This window comes from Peromyscus leucopus, chromosome 13 (assembly GCF_004664715.2).
Source record: "Peromyscus leucopus breed LL Stock chromosome 13, UCI_PerLeu_2.1, whole genome shotgun sequence".
Taxonomy (NCBI): domain Eukaryota; kingdom Metazoa; phylum Chordata; class Mammalia; order Rodentia; family Cricetidae; genus Peromyscus; species Peromyscus leucopus.
Genome location: NC_051074.1, coordinates 3,993,043 through 4,014,162, shown reverse-complemented (window position 1 = coordinate 4,014,162; position 21,120 = coordinate 3,993,043). Strand labels below are relative to the sequence as shown.

At 40.0% G+C, this 21,120-nt stretch overlaps 1 protein-coding gene and 1 non-coding gene across 11 annotated transcripts in view; one reads left to right on the top strand and one right to left on the bottom strand.

Moving 5' to 3' along the window:
* Gigyf2 (GRB10 interacting GYF protein 2) overlaps positions 1-21,120 on the bottom strand; it is a 126,806-nt gene that overhangs the window by 33,315 nt on the left and 72,371 nt on the right. For 5 of the 10 annotated variants that reach the window (XM_037210055.1, XM_037210057.1, XM_037210060.1 and 2 more), the window contains 11 exons: positions 18,016-18,195; positions 14,299-14,516; positions 14,045-14,207; positions 13,776-13,964; positions 10,697-10,843; positions 10,376-10,572; positions 9,345-9,504; positions 5,831-6,000; positions 3,613-3,704; positions 2,384-2,491; positions 851-951 (listed from right to left, as the gene is read on the bottom strand). In XM_037210055.1, the coding sequence (XP_037065950.1) occupies positions 851-951; positions 2,384-2,491; positions 3,613-3,704; positions 5,831-6,000; positions 9,345-9,504; positions 10,376-10,572; positions 10,697-10,843; positions 13,776-13,964; positions 14,045-14,207; positions 14,299-14,516; positions 18,016-18,195 (1,725 nt within the window). Of the gene's footprint in view, positions 1-850; positions 952-2,383; positions 2,492-3,612; positions 3,705-5,830; positions 6,001-9,344; positions 9,505-10,375; positions 10,573-10,696; positions 10,844-13,775; positions 13,965-14,044; positions 14,208-14,298; positions 14,517-16,631; positions 17,056-18,015; positions 18,196-21,120 lie in introns of those variants that run through there. The other 5 variants (XM_037210056.1, XM_037210061.1, XM_037210062.1 and 2 more) reach the window with 5 other exon arrangements.
* Positions 7,228-7,336, top strand: LOC114697914. The gene has a single exon (XR_003735269.1). It is a non-coding gene; the product is annotated as a U6 spliceosomal RNA (small nuclear RNA).

The window sequence follows — 21,120 nt, the reverse complement described above, 5'->3', positions numbered from 1 at the left end:
TAAAAGAATAATGTATATGTAGTAGCAAAGTTTTGCTCTAATCTCTTCTTTGGGAAGGTTTCAGAAAGGAGATACTAGGCCCTCTACCGCCATACTCCGAAGGGTCAATTCTAGAACTATCACTTTAATGGCTCACCAACTCTTTAAAAAAAAAAAAAAAAAAAAAAAAAACTGTCAAAGTTCATGGTTCCTAAGAGTTTAGCAGCCAACTGCTCTCTCCTATAAGGGCTATTCTATTGGTTAGTCAAACTTTCCACTTCTGTGGGTATTATAGCTCAGTAACAAAAATGAGCTTAATCCACCAATTATCAAGATTTTAGAAATCCCAACTCCCAAGTTTCCTAATATGACACACAAAATATCACAGAACAAGTGAAGACACTCCTTTAAAGTGGGTATTTCTCAGGCTAAAATCCGGCAACACCTGCAAGGTTAGTGTTACTCATCTTTAACTGCAAAAGAGAGAACATTATTACTTAGTTTTATTTCCAGACACAAACCCACACACACTCCAGCAGAGACACCAAAAACAAAATATTTTTCAGGGCTGGAGATGTGGAAAAGTGGCCCAGCCCTGGCCTGGCACAGAAGGGTCTGGAGACTGTTGCAGCACCACAGAGCAAAACCAAACAACCTACATTAGTTAGAGCAACACAAACATGACCTACAGTTCAAACAATTTACAACTAAATACTTCCTACAGACCCTTTTGTGGATCTACAACATACGGAGCTTCTTAAAAATCAATAAGAATGGATCACTACATCTATGACATTAAAAAAATTAACTATAGATAACTATTACATTCTAAATCCCTTAAGTTGTACTATAAACAAAGCTAAATTTTTACCTGCGGGCTGTGAGGTTGCTGGTTGAAGCTCCCAGATAGAGCCAGTATCCGGGACTGACACAGACCTAGTTACTGAGGGAATGATGTTCTGGTCAGATATTCTGCAAAAGGGAAATAAAAAGTTCAATGTGTTCCTGTCACTTGGAAAATAAGATAAAAAGGGATTTCTAGAGTATTAGTAGGTTTCTGGGTTATCTGGCTAGGAAACACCATTGTTCTGTTGTTACCTTGGTTTGTTTTTCTGAGATAGCGTCCCACTATATAGCCCTGGACGACCTGGAACTCACTGTATAGACCAGGTTGACCTCAAATTCACAGAAATCTATCTGCTTCTGCTTAGCTAGTATTAAGCACTATTTTAAAATGATGAAAGCTGGGTGTGGTGGTACATGCCTTCAATCCAAGCTCTTAGAAGACAAGCAGATCTCTATGTTAGCCTGGTCTATATAGTGAGACTCTGTCTTAAAACAATAACAACACCCAAGAACTTCATTTCACTTCTGTCTCTAAGGTTAATCAAGCTCTCAGTATCTCAAGAGTATAGTTTACTTACCTTTAAAATAGAGAACAAGCCAGGTATAGTGACACATGCCTTTAATTCTAGCACTTGGGAAGCAGAGGCAGGCAGACCTCTGAGTTTGAGGCTAGCCTGGTCTACAGAAAGAGTTCCAAAAGAGCCAGGGCTACACAGAGAAACCATATCTTGAAAAACCAGTAAACAAAAAATTAAAAATAGAGACCTGTTAACCTGCTTGTCTCAACAGGATGGGCTAAGCTCACCTGAGAAATATAAAGTACTCTGATTAAGACAGACAGTACAACTTTTGAACAGAAACTGCTGATACAACTTCAGGAGCTGAGACAAACATCCAGAATGAAAATCTGAAGTAGAAGGAATTGAAGAATGCTTTCATAATTGCTTTGTCCACAGACTTGCCTTAGTAGTTTGGGAATGCAGTAAATCATGACCCTGTGTGACCTACCAATCTTTTTTTTTCCTTTCGAGATAGGATTTCTCTGTGTAGCTTTGGAGCCTGTCCTAGATCTCACTTTGTAGCCCAGGCTGGGCTCAAACTCACCTGCCTCCCGAGTGCTGGGGTTAAAGGCATGCACCACCGCCATCCGGCATTCAGTCTTTTTTTCAGATATCACGGGTAAAGTGAAAATAAAATCCCAGGCTATGGTCTTTTGTTACAGGTCCCCAAGTGTTATCATTACTCTTAGATGACTCAAAAAAAAAAGTGTATACTTTATATGTAAATGCTTTTTACATATGTAAAGAAAGCCCTCTAGCTAAATGACCTTCAAGTCACACTATTTTTATATATACCATGAAGACAAGTTTTGTGGGAATATTATGATCTTGAAACTCATAAACTGTATCAACCTTTCTTTATTCTCTTTAATATTCTCTCTCTCTCTCCTCTCTCTCTCTCTCTCTCTCTCTCTCTCTCTCTCTCTCTCTCTCTCTCTCTCTCTCTCTCACACACACACACACACACACACACTGTGACAAATGGAATGACCACCAACCTCATCTTCAGAGCTTGGAACTGCTGGAGAAGAACAGCCAGCTGTTGCTGCTGCTGAGATGATAAAGCTGCTTTCTGCTGTTGAGCCAAAACCTGTGCATACTGTTGTCTTTAAAAGTGAAAAAAGAAGTATAACCTATCTACCCATATGTAATTCACATGATTAAAGACTGGAAGACAAAATCCAACTCATCTCCTCCCCAAACCACAATTAGAAATAACAATCAAATATATTTTACAATTTTATGTGCTAATAGTCACAAGAAATTTTGTAATTCACTCCAGAGAGAACTCACAGATGAAGTTTCTGAAGATCAGACACATATATGTGTACATATACATATGAAACAAATGACGTGTGCTATCTGCATACCACATATCACATAATGTAAAACACTGGCAAACACCCACAAAGTGATCAGTACTGGTCCTTTCCCAAATTGTCAGCGACAATAAGCAAATCTGACACCTATTTCCAAATGAAGAACTTTGCAAAATCAAATCACTTCTACAAAATCTCTAATTTTATGTTTTAGCTTGGAAATTTTTAGCTAATATTTTCCACTAGCTCTGAACATTCCAATAGTAAATCTCTACAGGTTTGCAGCAGCAACCCCTCTGTGATTTAGCAGTAGTAGTTTTTAGATTTTAGAGAATCTAAAAACAGGTAAGTCAGTGATCAAGCAGGCAGCAGGCCATCAGGGCAGGACAGTGCCAACCCATATACCAGCACACAGGTGACTTCCTTTCCCCTGAGCCCAGTGTTCATGTGACTAAGGCTGCAGAACATGAGTTTAGAGCAGTCAGGGCTACACAGCTAAATCCTATCTAAACAACAACAAAATAAGGGGTGACTGATTAACAACTTGAGTGAACGGTCATCATTCTACACCATTCCTAACAGTGTAAATTTTAACTTCTTCCCAACTTCTCCTCTATGTTTTTTCTTTGTGTCCCTCAGAAAGTACTTAGTTCTAAAAAATTTTGTTAGCTCTTTCCTCAGTAACTGAAGACCCTGAAAATCATAATTAGATGTCATTTTCTGCAATCTTCTAGCATTTAAAAGGGTGAGACTAAAAATCGGATGGACAGTGGTCTACATGTCACTAGTAGGCTACTCAAGTATCACAGAAGCCTTGAGTTCTCACTATAAAAGGTGAGACTTGGGAGCAGATTCTATGTCAGGCTCCTCTGGTGCTGCAGGGCATCCTACTGCATCACTGCTCTTACTGTATTAAGAACTGCTGGTACTGGAGGTGCTGCATCTGGTATAAGGCATTGAGTTCGTGCTGTCTGGTCAGGCGTTCCTGGTCCAATTCTCCCTGAGAGAAAGAAGCACCATGAAATAAACAGCAATGGGCCAGTGTCACATCCCTGAGCATATAAACCTAACACAGCACAGTAAATCCAACACCTGGATTTCCTACTCCCACCTTCTGCCCTTCAAACACTTAACTAAAAACCCCATCATCTTTAAAAACTAAACAATGCCACCTAGTGGAATAAAGCGGTTTTCCAGCATGAGCCACAAAGGGTCCTCATTCATCACAGTCCTCCACTACTTCAAGATGAATGATAAACAGTGTTCTATAGAGCTGTTATTGTAACTGAGAAATTACTCAGCACTCCAAACCTTGGTGGCTTGTTTTAAAGATCATATAGAAATCAGAGAGTTAGGATGTTAAGAAAAAGAGCATAAAATGATCTAACAGTTGATGGGATGGTAAGAAATTTCACAGTAGCACATGATCAGTTCATAAAGCTAGGGTACAAATATCCTTAAAATGTTAAAAACAGGAAGAAAAAAAAAAACCTCTGAGAACTATTCCTTCAAATTAGGTATTTCTATTATTAATATACAATAAGTTGGAAAACACAGGCAGCAATAATATTTTCTTTATATTTCAAAATAATTCCAGTTAAATGGCTGAAATTTTGTAGACTGAACCTAGGCAAATCATGTATGAATTTGTATCTTTCTTACATACAGATTATAGTTTGAAATAGAACATCTGATATACAATGTGTTAGGGCAGGAAGCATCCTAAATTCAGAGACACCAGGAGTTAGACACTAGTCAACACTTGACATGAAAACCTGGGTTTTAAGAACACTGCTCATGAAGGTCAGCTCTCTTTTCAGTGCTACTTGAGGCAAAGGTCGTAGCAACTAACATGGAAGCAGAGCTTCCCAAAAGTATCCTGTTGAATGGGTACAGACTGAGGTTTAGGTACAGCCTCAACTGAATAGGTACAGATTGTGACTCCCAAAAGATTATGTTGGGAAAACAGACAAGGAGTCCTGCCAAGAACCAAGTGAGCAACTTTTAGCCGCTGACACAGGAAAGATACATCTCAACTTCAGGACAGAAAATAAGGCTCAAATTTGCCATGTAAATTAAACCAGTAAGTAATGACACACTATAATTGTTCTTAGGATTTAAAAGAAAACAATCCTCAAACCTGATGTATGAATCATGGATGGTCAGTGAGCCAGCACACATAATCCTTGAATGACAGAGGCTGTATCCCTTCACCATCACCTCTCAAAAACCTACCATGAATGCGTGACCAGCAGCCCTCAGTATAGTTGAATAAGTCAATGATGGGTTACTGTAGAAATCTAGTACTCACACTAAATTAAATATGATCATTTTTATCAATGGGAGCCACTATTCGCTCCAACTTAAGACACATAAAGCCTAGATAAATACACACCTAGAGACCTCCAACAGCAACTCTATTGAGAAAGGCCAGCCTTAAGAGAAACTATTTCCCAGCTAAAGGTTTAGGCCCTCAAAATATCCTAACACACTAGTGGCACTTATTTTAGGATAAACCTCAAATTTAAGAAATTGTATTAGCTAGAAAATAAGATGGAGCTGGAAGTGAAAGGAAAATGTGCATTCTAAGTAACGATAATAAGGAATTCACAAAGGCCAACCACATTGAAACACAGTAGATAAAAGCTTTCACATGAGCTTTGAAAGAGAAGGAACCAGACCATGAAGGACTTAGTAGTTAGATCAGGGTAAGATACTGGTCTCCTTCTTTATTGGATAGAAAACCACTAATAGATGTATCAATGCATGCACACAAATACACAATAAGTTTTGAAAGAATCATTACTGTTCGGGATATAACTCTCCCATTCAAAAATGTCCTTTACCATCTCAATTTCATTCTAAGAAACTACTGGGTTGGGTATATGCCTATAATCCTGACAACTCAGTAGGACCAGGAGAACTACTACAAGTTTTAGGCCAACCTGGTCTGCAGAGCAAGTTCCAGGCCGACCAGTTATACTGCAAGACATTGTCTCAATGAGAGAAAGGAAAACGAGAAACTACTCTACTTTCCTCCTTTACTGCCATCCTGGGTTGTCACTCAAAGAGAAACAAGTACTCCTGTGTCTATTGTGCATCCCAGACCAGCAGGAAGATACTCACCATATGAGGAGGAGGAGGAGCAGGGCCTGGAGAGAAAGGAACCCTTCCCCACATTTTCATGATATCACCAAGAGGCTGGAAGCTTTCATCACACGCTCTCTTCACAAGCAAAGACATAGTAAAATAGCCCGCCTGAAACCATTCAGCCATCTCCTGATTGTTAAAGGGACCTAAACACAAGGGCAGTAAGAATCTTATCAGGCTCAAAGATGAAATACATTCCCTGGGTCTCATGTTCACACAAACTTTTATAGTATCTTAGCTTACTACAAATAGTTTTTTATTAGATACAACACAGACAAATTCTGAAATACACTGTTTTGTCTATTTCAAGAGCCTGGAATTAAGAGCCAGGACCTTGCTCATTCTCAGCAAGCACTCTGCTGCTGAGCTTCAGCAGCAAGCTCTACTTTCACACATTCTAAATTGTCATCAATGCTTTAATGACTATAAGCAGCACAACTGTCTCGCCCTCTACACTACTCACAGAAAAGTTAGATACACACAAGAGCTGGTAAATACTTGCTGGCTTTGCATCACTGCAGTGTAGAGAATATAAATGTTCAGTGCTAAACATATTCTCCAATTTTTGTTATGTTCTGCTGGAGATTAGTGATTATGGGATAAAAATATAAAATACAAGCAATAACCAACTGAACTAAGGCAAATTACAATTTATTTATGCAACCAGACTAAATCTGGCCTTGAAAAAAAAATAGCATTCTTTAATGGAGTACTTTAAAAATAAAATTTTACAGAATATATAGACTAATTCAATATTTTCTAGGCATTAAAAATGTTTTTTTTAATGTAAATGGGTGTTTTGCCTGTAGAAATGTCTGTGCAGCACCTACAGCCTAGTGTCCAAAGAGGCCAGAAGAAGGTGTAGTATCCCCCAAACTGAAGTTACAGGAGGCTCTAAGCCACCATGTGGTTGCTGGGAGTCAAGCTTGGGTCCTCTGAAAGTGCTGTGAGTGCTTTTAAATATGAGTCATTTATCTAGTAATCCTTTCTAAATTGTCATACATATGTTCTCTGACTACCACAGAACCTACACACACACACACACACACACACCAAAAACAGAATACTAACAGGAAAATCTCTAGCTTAGAAGCTAAAAACACTTCCAAATAATTCATGAGTAAAAAGTGTGTGTATGAGCATGTACACTTGACATACACTTACCATGACTGATTTAAATTTATTTCTGGAATACAAGGATGGTTCATTCAATTTATGAAAATTCAACAATAAGCTAAATATAGTGGTGTATGCCTTTAATCTTAGTATTTGGTGGGGAGGGATTACCAATATTTTATACCACATTACATGTGGTATATGACTATTTCAGTTAGTGTAGAAAATTTTAATACCTTTTCATATTAAGAAAGGAGGTACTCGCTTTAGGAGCACATATACTAAAGTAACGGAATGATATAGAGATTATTAGCATGGCCCCTGCACAAGGATGACACTCAAATTTGTGAAGCATTCTGTATTTTTTTTCTGACCTTCATATGATAAAAGAATTGAAACAAAAGCACGAAGAAGGAGAAGAGGGGGGGTGCATGGGCAGAGCAGGTAAAGATACTTACTAAGCCTAACAACTTGACTTAAGTGGAAGAGAATCAACACTTGCAAGTTGTCCTCTGACTTCCACCCCATGTGTGCCCATACCTTTACACACACACACACACACACAACACACACACACACACACACACACACACACACAATCTTTCAGCAGTTAAAAGCACTTATTGTTCTGGCAAAAGATGCAGGTTTGGGTTCCAGCACCTGCTGTGGATATCGCTCTGTATGCTATGAATGTGTTGCTCTGATTTGGTTGATAAAACGCTGATTGGTCAGTAGCCAGGCAGGAAGTATAGTATAGGCAGGATAAGCAGAGAGGAGAATTCTGGGAACAGGAAGGCAGAGACAGGAGTCACCAGCCAGACACAGAGGAAGCAAGATGTAAAGATAGATACCGGTAAGCCACAAGCAAAGTACAGATTTATAGAAATGGATTATTTTAAGTGTAAGATCTAGCTAGCAAGAAGCCTGAGCCATTAGGCCAAACAGTTTTAATTAATATAAGTGTCTGTGTGTTTATTTGCGTCTGAGTGGCCGCAGGCCCAGGCGGGACTGGAGAACATTCCAGACAAGCACCCACCTGGCAGCTCACAAACTCCTGGACCTTCATGAAGGCACCAGGGGACCGACACCTCTGGCTTCTGTGGATACCTGCACACACGTGCGTATATACCCACCCCACACATACATATACATATAATTAAAAATAATAACAAGAAAAAATGTAAAGATACCTTAAGATGACCAGGGCAAGCAAGATGGTTCAGTAAGGACAGGCACTTGCCACACAAACCTAGTGACCTGAGTTCTGCCCTAGGAACCCATGGAAAGGTGGAAGGAGAGAACCAATTCCACAGAGTTGTCCTCTGACCTCGCACATCATGCAAATATATAAACAGTGACAATAAATAATAAACTTTTTAAAAGACTAAGGATCTATCACCAGATACACACAACCATGCCTGGTAGAATGATTCTGTCTATTGGCTTCATTATTTCTAGTTACTTAGGAAGGCTGGGACAGGGGCCTTCAAAAGTATGAAATCATCAAAATCAAAAAAATCAAAAGCTGAAAAAAGGAAAAAATCTATTAGACATAAACACAGGTAAAGATGCTCAACACAGCAATCAAAACTACAAAAATTGTAACGATCCAGGTTTGGGGGAAGACATCCATAATGCCAGAACTCTTAAAGCTAAATCAGGAAAATGAAGAGTTGGAGGACATCCTGGGTTTACAACACACACCCCACCAAAAAACAAACAAACAACCTACATACAAAGAAATAACCTAGTAACTACAAAATAATAATAAAAGCTAGCAAGGATGTAGACAAATCAGAATCTTGTATCCCTTTGGTAAGAACATAAAATATAGTCCTCACAGGATAAGAGTCAGGAAGTGCTGTGCCAAAACTGACACTAACATACCAACAACCAACCGAGGCTCTCAAGATTTCAAAAGCAGAAATGAACCGACTCAGACTCTTTACAGCACTGTCTCCTCTAAACTAACTTATTCACATCATTTAGGAGATTCATTTGTAATACTGTAGTCTTTTCTTAGTCATTTTAGCAATTCTCTGTTGTTATACCAAGTCCACTTCCGGACATCAGTCAAGGTTCTCCAACACTGCTGCTATCACTTCCTGTTGGCCTGGGTATCAAAACACAGAGAGTCACCTCCACATCATGATGTGCCTGTCTCTTATCCAGGGGGACGTGTGGAGCGCAGACGGTGCACAAAGCATTATGCTGACAATGCTGCCATTTTAGTCACCACTCTCTACCTGTGTTTATTTCCAGATGTTTGTTCCTTTGCATTTACAAAGAAAGTCTATTGACTGTTTTTATTAAGCAAACTAACAGTGAACAAAGCCCTTCTCAGGAGGTTCTGAAAGTGAAAAGAGCCACTCACCTTGGATCTCCCCCTGAGGGTCTTTGTAATACCACTTTTGCATTGCTTCGTGCATCAGTGGGACCGACACCCCTTTAGCTCTGTGCTCCTGCAGTTTCGATGTCAATCTCTCATCATCTAGTGCACTGTCTTGGAGATAAGCCACCATCTTCTCAGCTTGCTAGTGACACAAGATCAAAGGACAGAGGAAACAAGTGATCCTGAATTAATATTATAAGGCTAGTAATAATCATCACTGTTTAACTACTTGATTTATGAAAGACATTATGCAAGAAACAAAACAACAACCTGATCCCATTTTATAGGAGAAAAAAACTATGGATCAAAGAACCAAAATAAACCAACTAGGCTGAAATACAAGCTGGTATAGATCAAAACCTAGGCTTCAAATACAGATTTAAAATATGCTGCTGGCCCATTAGATTATTTTCACAAACCTGCACGTTTGCATAGAGATGTTAGTAGACTAAAAGACTCAATTAATACAATTACAAATAAGTTAGTCTACAAGTCTCACTAACACATTACTAACCCTTCCTTCTACATTTCCTGTCTCTAACCATGCCACCCTGAAGGAAAGAGAAATTCTTTTGTAGAAAATCAACTCATCATTTACTTTTCATGTGACGATGTTACACACAGTTTTGGGGAAACATAAGACATGAATAAGAATGTTAACATCCTGAGGCTTTTAACCATTGTCCTGGCTATACTTGAAGTAAAAAACACAGAAGACACAGGGACCATCCACAGCTGCTAAAATGTATTCCCATTTTTAGCATTCCGATAATGTCCAAAAAGAGAAGAAAAGAAAACAGCTAAGGGCAATCTCAGGAGAGCAAAAATAACCTGACATAATGACTACTGCATAGCAGAAACTTAAAAGCATGAAATGATCTGAAAGACAATTACTCACACAAACATTAAATAACCAAACAATTTTTCCAGTACTTAAGACCTAGTGCATAAAACTTCTGTATTGGGATATTCATGGAAGCCTGAGAGGAGATGACAGAGTAACCTGATTTCACCTGTTCCAAGTGTTTAAGGCCCTCTTCATCATCTGGCTCTGTGGGAACACCGCCCACATCAGGAGCTTCGCCGGCTGCTATCTCAACTGGCTGTGAGGCAGAAGCAGGAGTGGGACCAGGAGATGGAAGGATGAGGAGAGGAGAGGCTGCATCTGGAGGAAGCTGGATCGAAGGCTGCTGGGAGGCAGGCACTGTTTCTAATGGGAAAGAATGTCAAGTAATGAACGTTCCTGGAAAGCTGGAGACAGCTCAAGGTTAACCCTACAGTAAGTGGAGCAGTCTGCTGTGCAGGCCCACCCGAGATGTCCACCCTCAAGTTACTTCTTATGGGGACGTGCAGTATTTCTCCCGAGGATGACAGAAGGGTGTCAAGGTCCACACAGGGTCTTTCCAGCATAGATGTCACCATAGCATCTAGCCAATGGTCAGTGGTGTCAGTCAGTCTACTCCACTCTTTGTAACAGGCCTCTAAACAGTAAAGATTATAACACTGCATCAAAATGTTTGTGGAAAACACCTGTAATAAGACCCACCTCAAATCGTAATATGGTGTATGTTTTAAGAGTCTCAACAGTGCAGAGTGTTTTTAAGACCAGAAATTGTAAAAGTGCTTTTTGCCTTGATTCCCCCTTTTTTTTTTGGGGGGGGGGCTTTTTTAGAACTCACTCTGTAGACCAGGCTGGCCTCGAACTCAAGAGATCGACCTCTCTCTGCCTCCTGAGTTACTGGGATTAAGGAGTGAGCCACCACTGCCCAGCTTAAATATATTTTTATTTATTTAAATTTACGTGCATTGGTGTTTTGCTTGCATTCATATCTGTGTGAGGGTGTCAGATACCCTCACAACTGGAATTATAGACAGTTGTGAGCTGCCATATGGGTATTGGGATTTGAACCAAGGACCTCTGGGTTCTTAATCACCGAGTTATCTCTCCACCCCTTGCCTTGGTTCCTAGTTCTAACCTCTCAGTATGCAGGCTCCTAAAACAAATGTGGAAGATGGTGTAACTAGACCAAATTTCTTTAAAGTCTTAGCTGTTTAATCACAAAGCGCCTCTTCCAATGCTTACTCCTCCAGCACTGCCACACTGCCCGTAGTTGGTCTATACATGCTGCCTCTCTCTGCATGACCACCACTTACACCTGACTTCCATTTGCCCCTTCTCGCCAGTCAAGCACCCTGTTGCAGGTTCAGTGACACAAAACTGCCAGACTCAACAACTTTCTCTTGCCATCAGTAGCTAATCTCTGGAGCAAGTGACACCACTGACCCAATTCTAAGCTTGAAAGGCCTCCTTCCTGCACTGGTAGGCCATACTTTTGCCTCTCACGGGAATTCTCTGGTTCCCACCCCTAACCCCTAAAGGTAGGCATTACCCAAATTTGTGTTTCCAGTCCTCTCCTTTCCTCACCCACCCACTGTATGGCTTTGTTCTTGTGCTCTTCAGTTTACTTTCGAGGCAGTCTTACTCCTCAGCCCATGCTGGCCTCTAACTCTCTAACTCTAAATAATAATTGCTGGGATTACAGGCCTGGGCTGCCACAATGGATCCAGCTATAACTTGTGATTCTTATTTTCTGCCTAGCTCTAAACTACTCTCATCCAGGTACAGTCCCTCATTTACAACCTTTTTTCTGGTCAACTCTCACTCACCTTCACGCTTTACAGTCAATGTTCTAAACGGATTCATTCAGTCCTCTTTCTAATGGGCTCTTCAGCTTCTACTTGTTTCCCGGTACCTAATCTTCTGGACCACCTTAGCCATCTTTGCCTCTTTCCCACCATGACGTATAATCAGTTCGTACGTCTGATTCTGACTAAAAGCTCATCTACCACTACCTCAGTTTACAAGTGTACTGCCTACCTCCTCGGGTTGCTCAGAAGTTGAGGTCACACAGTAGCCCAACTATCTCCATACCCTACACAAAGCTATCAAATCTAAGTTCCAACTATAGTTTCTACCAACCTTCTTAGCACACATAGTACCTTTTCTTTAAAAAGGGGTACAGGTGGCCTGAGAGGACAGCAAGATGGTTCAGTGGTTTGGGGGTGCTTGCTAAGTAAACCAGACAATCTGAGCTCAATTTCCAGAACCTATATGGTAGAAGAGGATAAGTGACTCTTGGAAGATGGTTTCTAATTTCTACTTGTAAACATACACACATGGGGGGGGGCTGTAATAAATAAAACAATTTCTTGCCCATAACACAACAGTTCTATTTTCTCACTATACTTTCACTGTTCCCTCAACTGATCCAGCTTTATCTACACTTCCAAATTCTACTTCCTATCCAAGGAAGTAGATTTTTTCTTCTTCTTCTTTGTTTTTTTTTTTTTTTTTTTTTTTTTTTTTGGTTTTTTAAGATAAGAGTTTGTGTAGTTTTGGCCTGTCCTGGAACTCTCTCTGTAGGTAGACCAGGCTAGCCAAGATCTGCCTGCCTCTGCCTCCCAAGTGCTGGGATTAAAGGCATATGCCACCACTACCTGGCCTGAAAACAAATTTTTGGTTCAGGCCTTCAATATATTAGTCTAATGAGGAGGGGAAAGGGAAAAAAAAATCTCAATCTTTATAATACTGTTTTGTTAGGTATATACATATAGCATTGCTATGTTAACTACCGAAGAGTACTGGTTACTAAGAAATAGAAGACAACAACCTTACTAGGAGGGAATAAAGTTTCAGCTATACAGAGAAGCATAAACACAAAAAACCAGGGCACAAATCAAGGTCTAAAATACTTTCCGTATGGTGAGTATGATGTAGGGAGATCAAGAGCTGATGCTGAAACTACAACGGAGCCATGTAACAGGGCCCAAGTCTAGCAGGCCATGTTACCAAGGGCAGACTCTTAAGGTGACCGTGTCCTTCAACATCAGCCATGCAATGCGATGTTTAAGTACTTACAAAAATCATCAAAGAAATGCACAACAACAGTGCTTTTAAGATGTATAAGCCATTCAAACAAATTTAGTTAACATTACAGAAGATGTGTAAAGACTTGCTTTCTACCTAGCAAAGGTGAGGATGGGCTTTTAGACTGGCCCAGGTACTCTTTCTGTTCCCTTGAATATATGATACTAGATGAAAGGCAACTTTTCTGCTATGGGAATCCAACAACTACAGAGAATCCCAACTAAATGTACAAGTGCAGTCAAGACAGCTCTATCTATCACCCTAGGAACCGAGGCTCTTATCACCACTCTTGCAGATTTTAACCCTGTTTTTATGAATTTTGAGATTAGGAAACACGAGGAAAGCAACTGCATTTACTGGCAATGATAACTATTCCAATCATCTTCACCTGAAAACAGTTCCATGGGGTTAAGTAAAAGCTGTCACACCAGTGACTACTGGTCTCAGCAAAATCCCGTTTTAGGTACACTCTTACAAATACATACCATCCCCTCTGCTGGGGCCCTTGACTGGGAGACTCTTTTCTCCCTGAGTCTCTTCTTCAGGTTGTTCTATTTGTTCAGCTTTGGGCTCCTCTTTCCTCTCCAACTGTGGTGCTTCTTGAGGCTGGTGATCTGAAGGGGTGCCTGGCCTAGCAGATGATAATGACGTCTGGGGTACTTCCTCATTAGCTTCTGGAACACAAAGTAAAAGTAAGTGAATTCAAGGAGGTTTTTGTTTAAACAAGGTCCAGGTTGACAAAAATCAGCCTTACCAGCTACTGCTCTGTCTGTTTTTTCTCCCTCTTTCTTATTTGCCTTATCGAGTTCTTTGGCCTCTTCATTATGGCTGCTGTCAGAGTCAGAGCGCTCTTCTCCCTCCTCCACAGGTCTAAAGTCCATTTCCTGCTCTTCAGGAATAGGTTCTTTCTGCACTTTCTGAAGCAAGAAAGTAAAACCAAAGGCTAACAGCATATCTGGCTTTGGTGTAAGTCAGCACCTGTTATGGCATTTAAAACAACTTTCTTACTTTTAGAGAGAGGAATGCTCCAGACGAGTCAAACGTGCCCATTTCTTCTTCGGCGTCCTCTAAACACCACTCTGGCAAGCTATCCCTGTCGTCATCTATGCTCCCACTGCCAGAGCGCACCCTTCGGTAACCTCGCTCATCATCTCGATCTCGAAAATCAAACTCAAATCTCCGGCGGCGTTCCATGTGTTCTCGCCAGCCTGTAGAACGAGGGCCATCTGAGTTGAGGAGGAGGACAGAAACCTTAGGAAAGGTTTATGACAGTATTTGAAAAAGAAAATCATGGTTATGAAATAAAGAAAACTACAACTAAGAGCAAATTCTAGTGGATCAGCTTTCTAAAGAGAAAATCAGGAGACCTGAGCTCAGAGTATTTATCGTCACTAAGTGACAACAGTATTTACCTTCAAAGTTTGGGGCATGTTACAAAGTTAAGCTTTAAAAGATAAATTTAGAACAAAGCACACTGAAAGGATACGGTATTCAAAGTATGCACTCTGAATAATTAGGCATTCGGTGAGCAATGACTAATTACTTGTATGGCCCACTCCTAGCCAAGACTTGCACTGGCTATCTTTCTGAATTAAAGTTCATGCCTTCTCTTTGATAGATATTAAAGCAGTACCCTTCTTCCTAGAAAAACATCACTCTGAATTATATTAGTTCCTGTGTCAACTCATAATATCAAACTCACTGTGTCTAATTACTAGTGCTAACTTCTCATTTTTAAGTCTGATCTCCAACAAAAACAAAGCGCTGCACTTGGGCACGGACAGGCTTATCTGGCCCCGGGTCGGCATCCCCGCTGCTCTGCCACTGCACTGCACTTCCTCCCTTCTACTTCCCCCAGTCTACCACCGCAGGGGCATTCCTGAATCCACCCTAGCATAATAGTCACTGAATCTACTTGCCAACAGAAAAAGACTGCCTGCTCAAGGTTTTTTTCTAAAACAGAAGTACTCTTTTAAGAAGGGAAGTTCTTGCTACATCTGTCCAACCCACATCTAAGAGTCGCAAATGGAAAGGTAGTTTTTAACCTCTAAATTTTCTAGTCTTGACTCTCACTCTGTTGAGAGATATAGGGGGAAAAATGAGGCCAGAGTGAAATGCTCTAACTCCTGAGGCCAAATGTGCTAGAACCAGCAATCTAAACATTACTGTGGAAAGGAAGGGGAGGGGAGAACAACACTGTGGAAAACATTAAGATGCCAAATACAGGTAGAAGCTTAAGATGTTCAAAAAAGACAGATCCTCTCCTATGTAAAACATTTACTACCTGCTGAGAGCCCAGAATTGTATATACGCTCTGTTTAAATGTAAGGCTAGAGCTATTGCTCAAAAGGAGTCTTCATGATCAAATGTTAGATTCCAGAGTCGGCTGTCCACTGCTATCACTTCTAAACAGTCTAAGTATGCACACTGATAGGAATCTATCCTTCTAGGCACTCAGCTCCTGTTTCCCTCTTACTGAGTTTCCTAAGTTCATCTCCCAGAGTGGAGGCTTCCCTGTCCACTGAGCACTCTCCAGCTATAACCAGCTGGGATCCCTGCTTTAATAGAACTACATCTCGTACGTTGTCTTACCAAGAGTTAGTAAAATTTTACTCATAAAACTAAATGCAGCGGGGCGTGTGGCGCACGCTTTAATCCAGCATCGGGAGCAGAGCAGAGGATCTCTGTAGTTCAAGGCCAGCCTGGTACCAATGAGTTCCAGAAAGGCAAAGTACACAGAAAATGTCTTGAAAAATAAAAAAATAAAAATAAAAAATAAAAATAAAAAAAAAACTAAATGCAGCAAGTGAGGCCGACAACTCATTAAGGCTGACCACAGCTTTATGTGGGCTTTACATCTAGAATAAAGTCAGAAATTTTCAGAAGATACATCAATCGAAGATACTGTATTGAAAATTTTATTCTAATTCTAATAAAAGATTAACTATAACCTAAGAGGTGGAAATTAACTTAAAACAACTAAGTGATCAGACTAGATTTTTAATATGCCAGGTTTAAAAGTTAAATGTATTTTAAAAAAAAAAAAGAAAGCACAGGAGTTTTTTCCAGATCTCGTTTATCTTTATCCCATAAAACATCTTGTAAAAATACATGGACAAAGGGGGCAGGAGTAGATTGTGAGGCTGACAACAAAACTGATACAAAAACAAATGAAGGAGAAAGATTTAGAAAAGATGAGGGAAACACTGTATGACCGAATTCTAAGGTGCTAGGGAGGACAACAGTGGAAGAGGACAATAAAAGGGGACCTAACTCCCTTTAATAGACTCAGCATCACACACTTGGGCTCAGAAGCACTGTTCATCTTCCAAAACATTCACCTTGTTTGTTTCTGACCAGCTGGAATTTCTCTTCTCCTTCAGCCCAGATTCTGTCCATTCTTCACTAAATGCTTGTGGGGAACATAAGTCTACAACCCCTCTCCTTACAGGCAAGCTCAGCACAAAATGCCGTAATGCCCTGGAGAGAATTATGACATGTGGTTGCCTAGGATACAGACTGATGAGAACTGCCTGGATCCTATGAATTAAACAATGCCCACTCATGACAGAAAACCTGAGCAAAAGGCAGCTTTGAAGAACTATAACTACTATAATCATCAGACTTTTATTGAAAGGTTAATTTCATTATGTTTCTATCCACATATCACTAAACGCCTACTACAGTGTGTCAGACTAGTTTAGAGTTTTGGCTAACAACTTGACTTTAAAATGAGAAAAATACTTAGATTGTTCTAGTACCCACTAAGGTAACCTTCTCTGGCATACAGCTGGTATTATAATAATATAATATATTCTGTCTGTGTGACCCCACGACTCAGGCTACAATACATCTGAGCATCATGAGGATGGAAGCAAAGGAGCTTCACAAAGGACCAGTGTCTTCAATTACTGGCATAGCTAATACCCAAGAATGGTTTGAAACATGAAGAGTCCAAAAGAAGAACGTAGAAATTTACTGATCATGACTATTCTTGTTCTCTTTTCTAAAGTCAGGAGGACAAAAAGAAGAAACTTGTGATTACTCCTGACCTGAGTTTAAAGTTTATTCTTTAAATAAGCCTCCCTATCCCTCAATCATATTTTCTTTCTTTTTTTTTCTTTTTTGGTTTTTCAAGACAGGGTTTCTCTGTGTAGTTTTGGTGCCTGTCCTGGATCTCACTCTGTAGACCAGGCTGGCCTTGAACTCACAGAGATCCACCTGGTTCTGCCTCCCGAGTGCTGGGATTAAAGGCGTGTGCCACCACCGCCCAGCCTCAATCACTTTTTCAAGAGGAGAAAAGGGAAAAAATAATCCTTCCTTGTTCAAGGAAAATACCCATGAAGACAACTCACATTCCAAATGTATAATTATACATTTGTAAGTTTATTTTTTAATACCCTCATTAAGTTTTACAGAATGCTACAGATAGAGAGGTAGACGAACTGAATGAAATCCTCCCCCATGCCTGCAGATGCAGGCAGGTGCTTCCTATTAAACCATACTATTTGCCTCAGGAAAACAGAAAAGTGATTTCAATCAACTGAGTAGATGTGTTAGGGAATTGTTTCGTTAAAATATTTTTGTAAAAATAAGACTGAGCTGTGACAGCATAAATGATTTCTTTAAAAACAAACAAACAAAAACTATTTTCCTTTTCCATTAAGTTGCAAACATTTTAGCAGGCTCTCATCTCAGCCCCTCTGTGCTTTGTACAACTCTCACCAGGGCTGTGAGGCCGCCACCGCTCTCCGTCCCGTCTTGACCCAGCTAATCGCCAACCTCCGTCTTCGTCCTCTCCATTCTGCTCCTCTCTGAAGATCCGCCAGTTTTCACTTTCCGACCGTATAAACTCATGCTTTCTCCCCACAGATGTTGGTCCACTTTCCTCAAAATTTGGTCTCCCTATAAAGAGAAGAAAGTATGGTAAATTAACACGATCTCTTACCAGTAAAGATTCTGAAAAACAAGTAATACTTCAAACTTTCCCCTTATCTGTTCCTTTCCATGTTCAGAAAGTGTTAACAAACTAACTGTATATATACACAAATATTACACTTTCTTAAAGCTGGATGTTCAAAGATTGGGCAATTATTTCTTAAACAAAAATAGTATGTGCAATTTTAAAAGGCATACAATGAGGAGCTAGAGAGATGGCTCACAGTTAAGAGCACTTGTTGCTCTTGCAGAGAATCCTGGTTCTGTTGCCAACACCGATACAACAGCTCAAAACCCTCTTCTGACCTCTGCTGGCACCAGGCACACATGTGGTGCACATGTATACATGCAATCAAAACACTCACACACATTAAATAAAATAAATCCTTTACCAAAAAGACATACAATGAAAATGCAATCAATCTTCCTTCTACATAAGGACTCCAGAGACTTAGTCCCCAGCACTAAGAAGAGCCATCATTAGTTTCCTACAAAATCTTCCCAAAACTGCCCATGTGTACATTTAGTCATGCATATGTAACTCCTACACACACACACACCCCTGAGGATAACATACTGTTTCGTTCTATTGTTATTTTCATCCAATAGTGCATTTTGCCAGTCTTTCCCTATTAGCATATGCTTTTTTAAAAGACATTTTTTATCATATGATTACCTTACTTTATATACCCAACTCTTAGACAAAACTTATATAAAACTCTTAGAAGGGAGAAAAGATATCATCTGCTAGGAAAAACACTATTAGCTTTTTGCCGTGGTCAACAGCTTCCAGGAGCCCCTGGATAATCCCTAGCTCCTAGTATTCATGTAGTACTTTTCCCTTGAAGATGAGCTGAACTTACTGCTAAAAAATAGATTATACCTGAAATGATGTCCCTTTCTGAATCTAAAGTTGTTTTTTTGTTGGTGATGGTGGTGGTTTTTTTTTTTTTGTTTTTTTTTTTTTTTTTTTTTTGGTTTTTCGAGACAGGGTTTCTCTGTGTAGCTTTGCGCCTTTCCTGGAGCTCACTTGGTAGCCCAGGCTGGCCTCGAACTCACAGAGATCCACCTGGCTCTGCCTCCCGAGTGCTGGGATTAAAGGCGTGCGCCACCAACGCCCGGCCTGTTTTGTTTTTTTAAGAGACAGGGTCTCACTATATAACCCTAGTTGGTCTGGAAGTCACTATATATATATATATACACTCTGCCTTTTTGAGTAGAAATTAAAGCTGGTTATCACCATGCCCAGTTCTGAATCTAAAATTTAAGAGGCCTCTGTCTTGAAACATCTTGCAATTGTTCTCTGAAGAAAACAGGAACCATATGGTGCCTATGATGAAGTTCATAATACAAAGCCTTAAGGTTCTTCACTTACAGAAACGTAAGATTGAAAGTGGTTCCAATCCCAAAAGAACCTTAAAATGACTAAAGAATAGGCAGACAATTTTACTGGTGTTTCATGAGACACTAGAGCCCAAACCACCTAACCAATAAATGAAGCAGAGAAATAAACACCCCTCACTCATGCAGGGCATGGTAGCTCAAGCCATCCATAATCACAGCAATCAGGAGGTAGAAGGTGGATCACATAAGAGTCTGAAACCAGCCTGAGCTAAATAAGACCTTAACTCAAAAGTCATTCAGCTAAACCCTGGAGTCATCTACATTATTACACAGTCAAAGACTCAAATAATCACTTAACTGATTTGATTTCCAATCCTTCTTACAGGAAGTTAATTTTTCCCATTCTATGGCTAAGAACAATGAGGCTCAATAAACAACCTCTGGGTATTGTCTAGAATCATATACCATTATTAAATAGCATAGCAGAATTCATATGTTAATCTCCTGATCACTCAACAGCAACTTATAGCACACTGAATCAAAGCTACAGATTCAAGTATAGACACACTCTTTCCTTGCACTAAAGGACGTCCCAGGCTCTCCTGTTTAGATTGAGAGGTCAATATACCTTACAAAACACTAAGTTTGTTACATGGCTTCATGAAAAATGTAGCTACTCTTAAAAAAGAGAAATTTAGAAGAAACCTTTAACGTATTTGAATATGAAAACAATGAGGAACGCTCACAAATACTATTGAGCTGTGAGAATACACAGTGCTAATCACAGATGCCTAAACTAATCTAGCCACTCATTTTCATCGTCTGCTTTTCCACAGAGAGCCTTCAAGAGTACTGAATGTTATCAAGGGAACCAATGTAGCACTAATGGCAAAATGCATAACTCACTAAAAACAAATTATCACTTTTCCTAAAAAATATTAGAGGCTTTATTAAATTAAAATTAAAATCACTAAAGTACTAATAATTCCACAATCTTAAACAAGACTACCGAGGTTCAAGGTCAGCTGAGCTACACTATAAAGTGAGGTCAGAGTGAAGGTGAGAGGGCGAGCCCACGGGGAGTGAGCATGGGCATGAGCACATGAGAACGGGGCAAGTGAACTGGGAAGAGACAGCGGGCAGGATACAGACAAAGGGAGCCTTCTCCCTCCCTTAGTACCTGGCTTCATTCACTGTGTTGTAGACGGGCTTTCAACGGTTGGGCTCAAGTAACCTTTATGCTTTTGCTTTGCAAGTGGCTGGGTACAGCCTATCACCAGAGAGCCTGGGTAACACTGTCACTGGACTCTACACTCCTGCCACCTTATAGCCCCAGTTTTCACTTTTGAAAGCAAATATTTTCTCCATGATTGTTCATCTCCTAGTAATGCCAACAAGTCAGTTATATCCTGACATTCTCATTTGAAGGGAGTGGGTCTGATATGAAGCAGTATGAATTTACATGATCACTAGCAAATCAGTAGCAGAATTCAAATTTGAGTTACTAAGGTGGCTTTTACTATGAAACAATTTCTAAGAACGGCCATA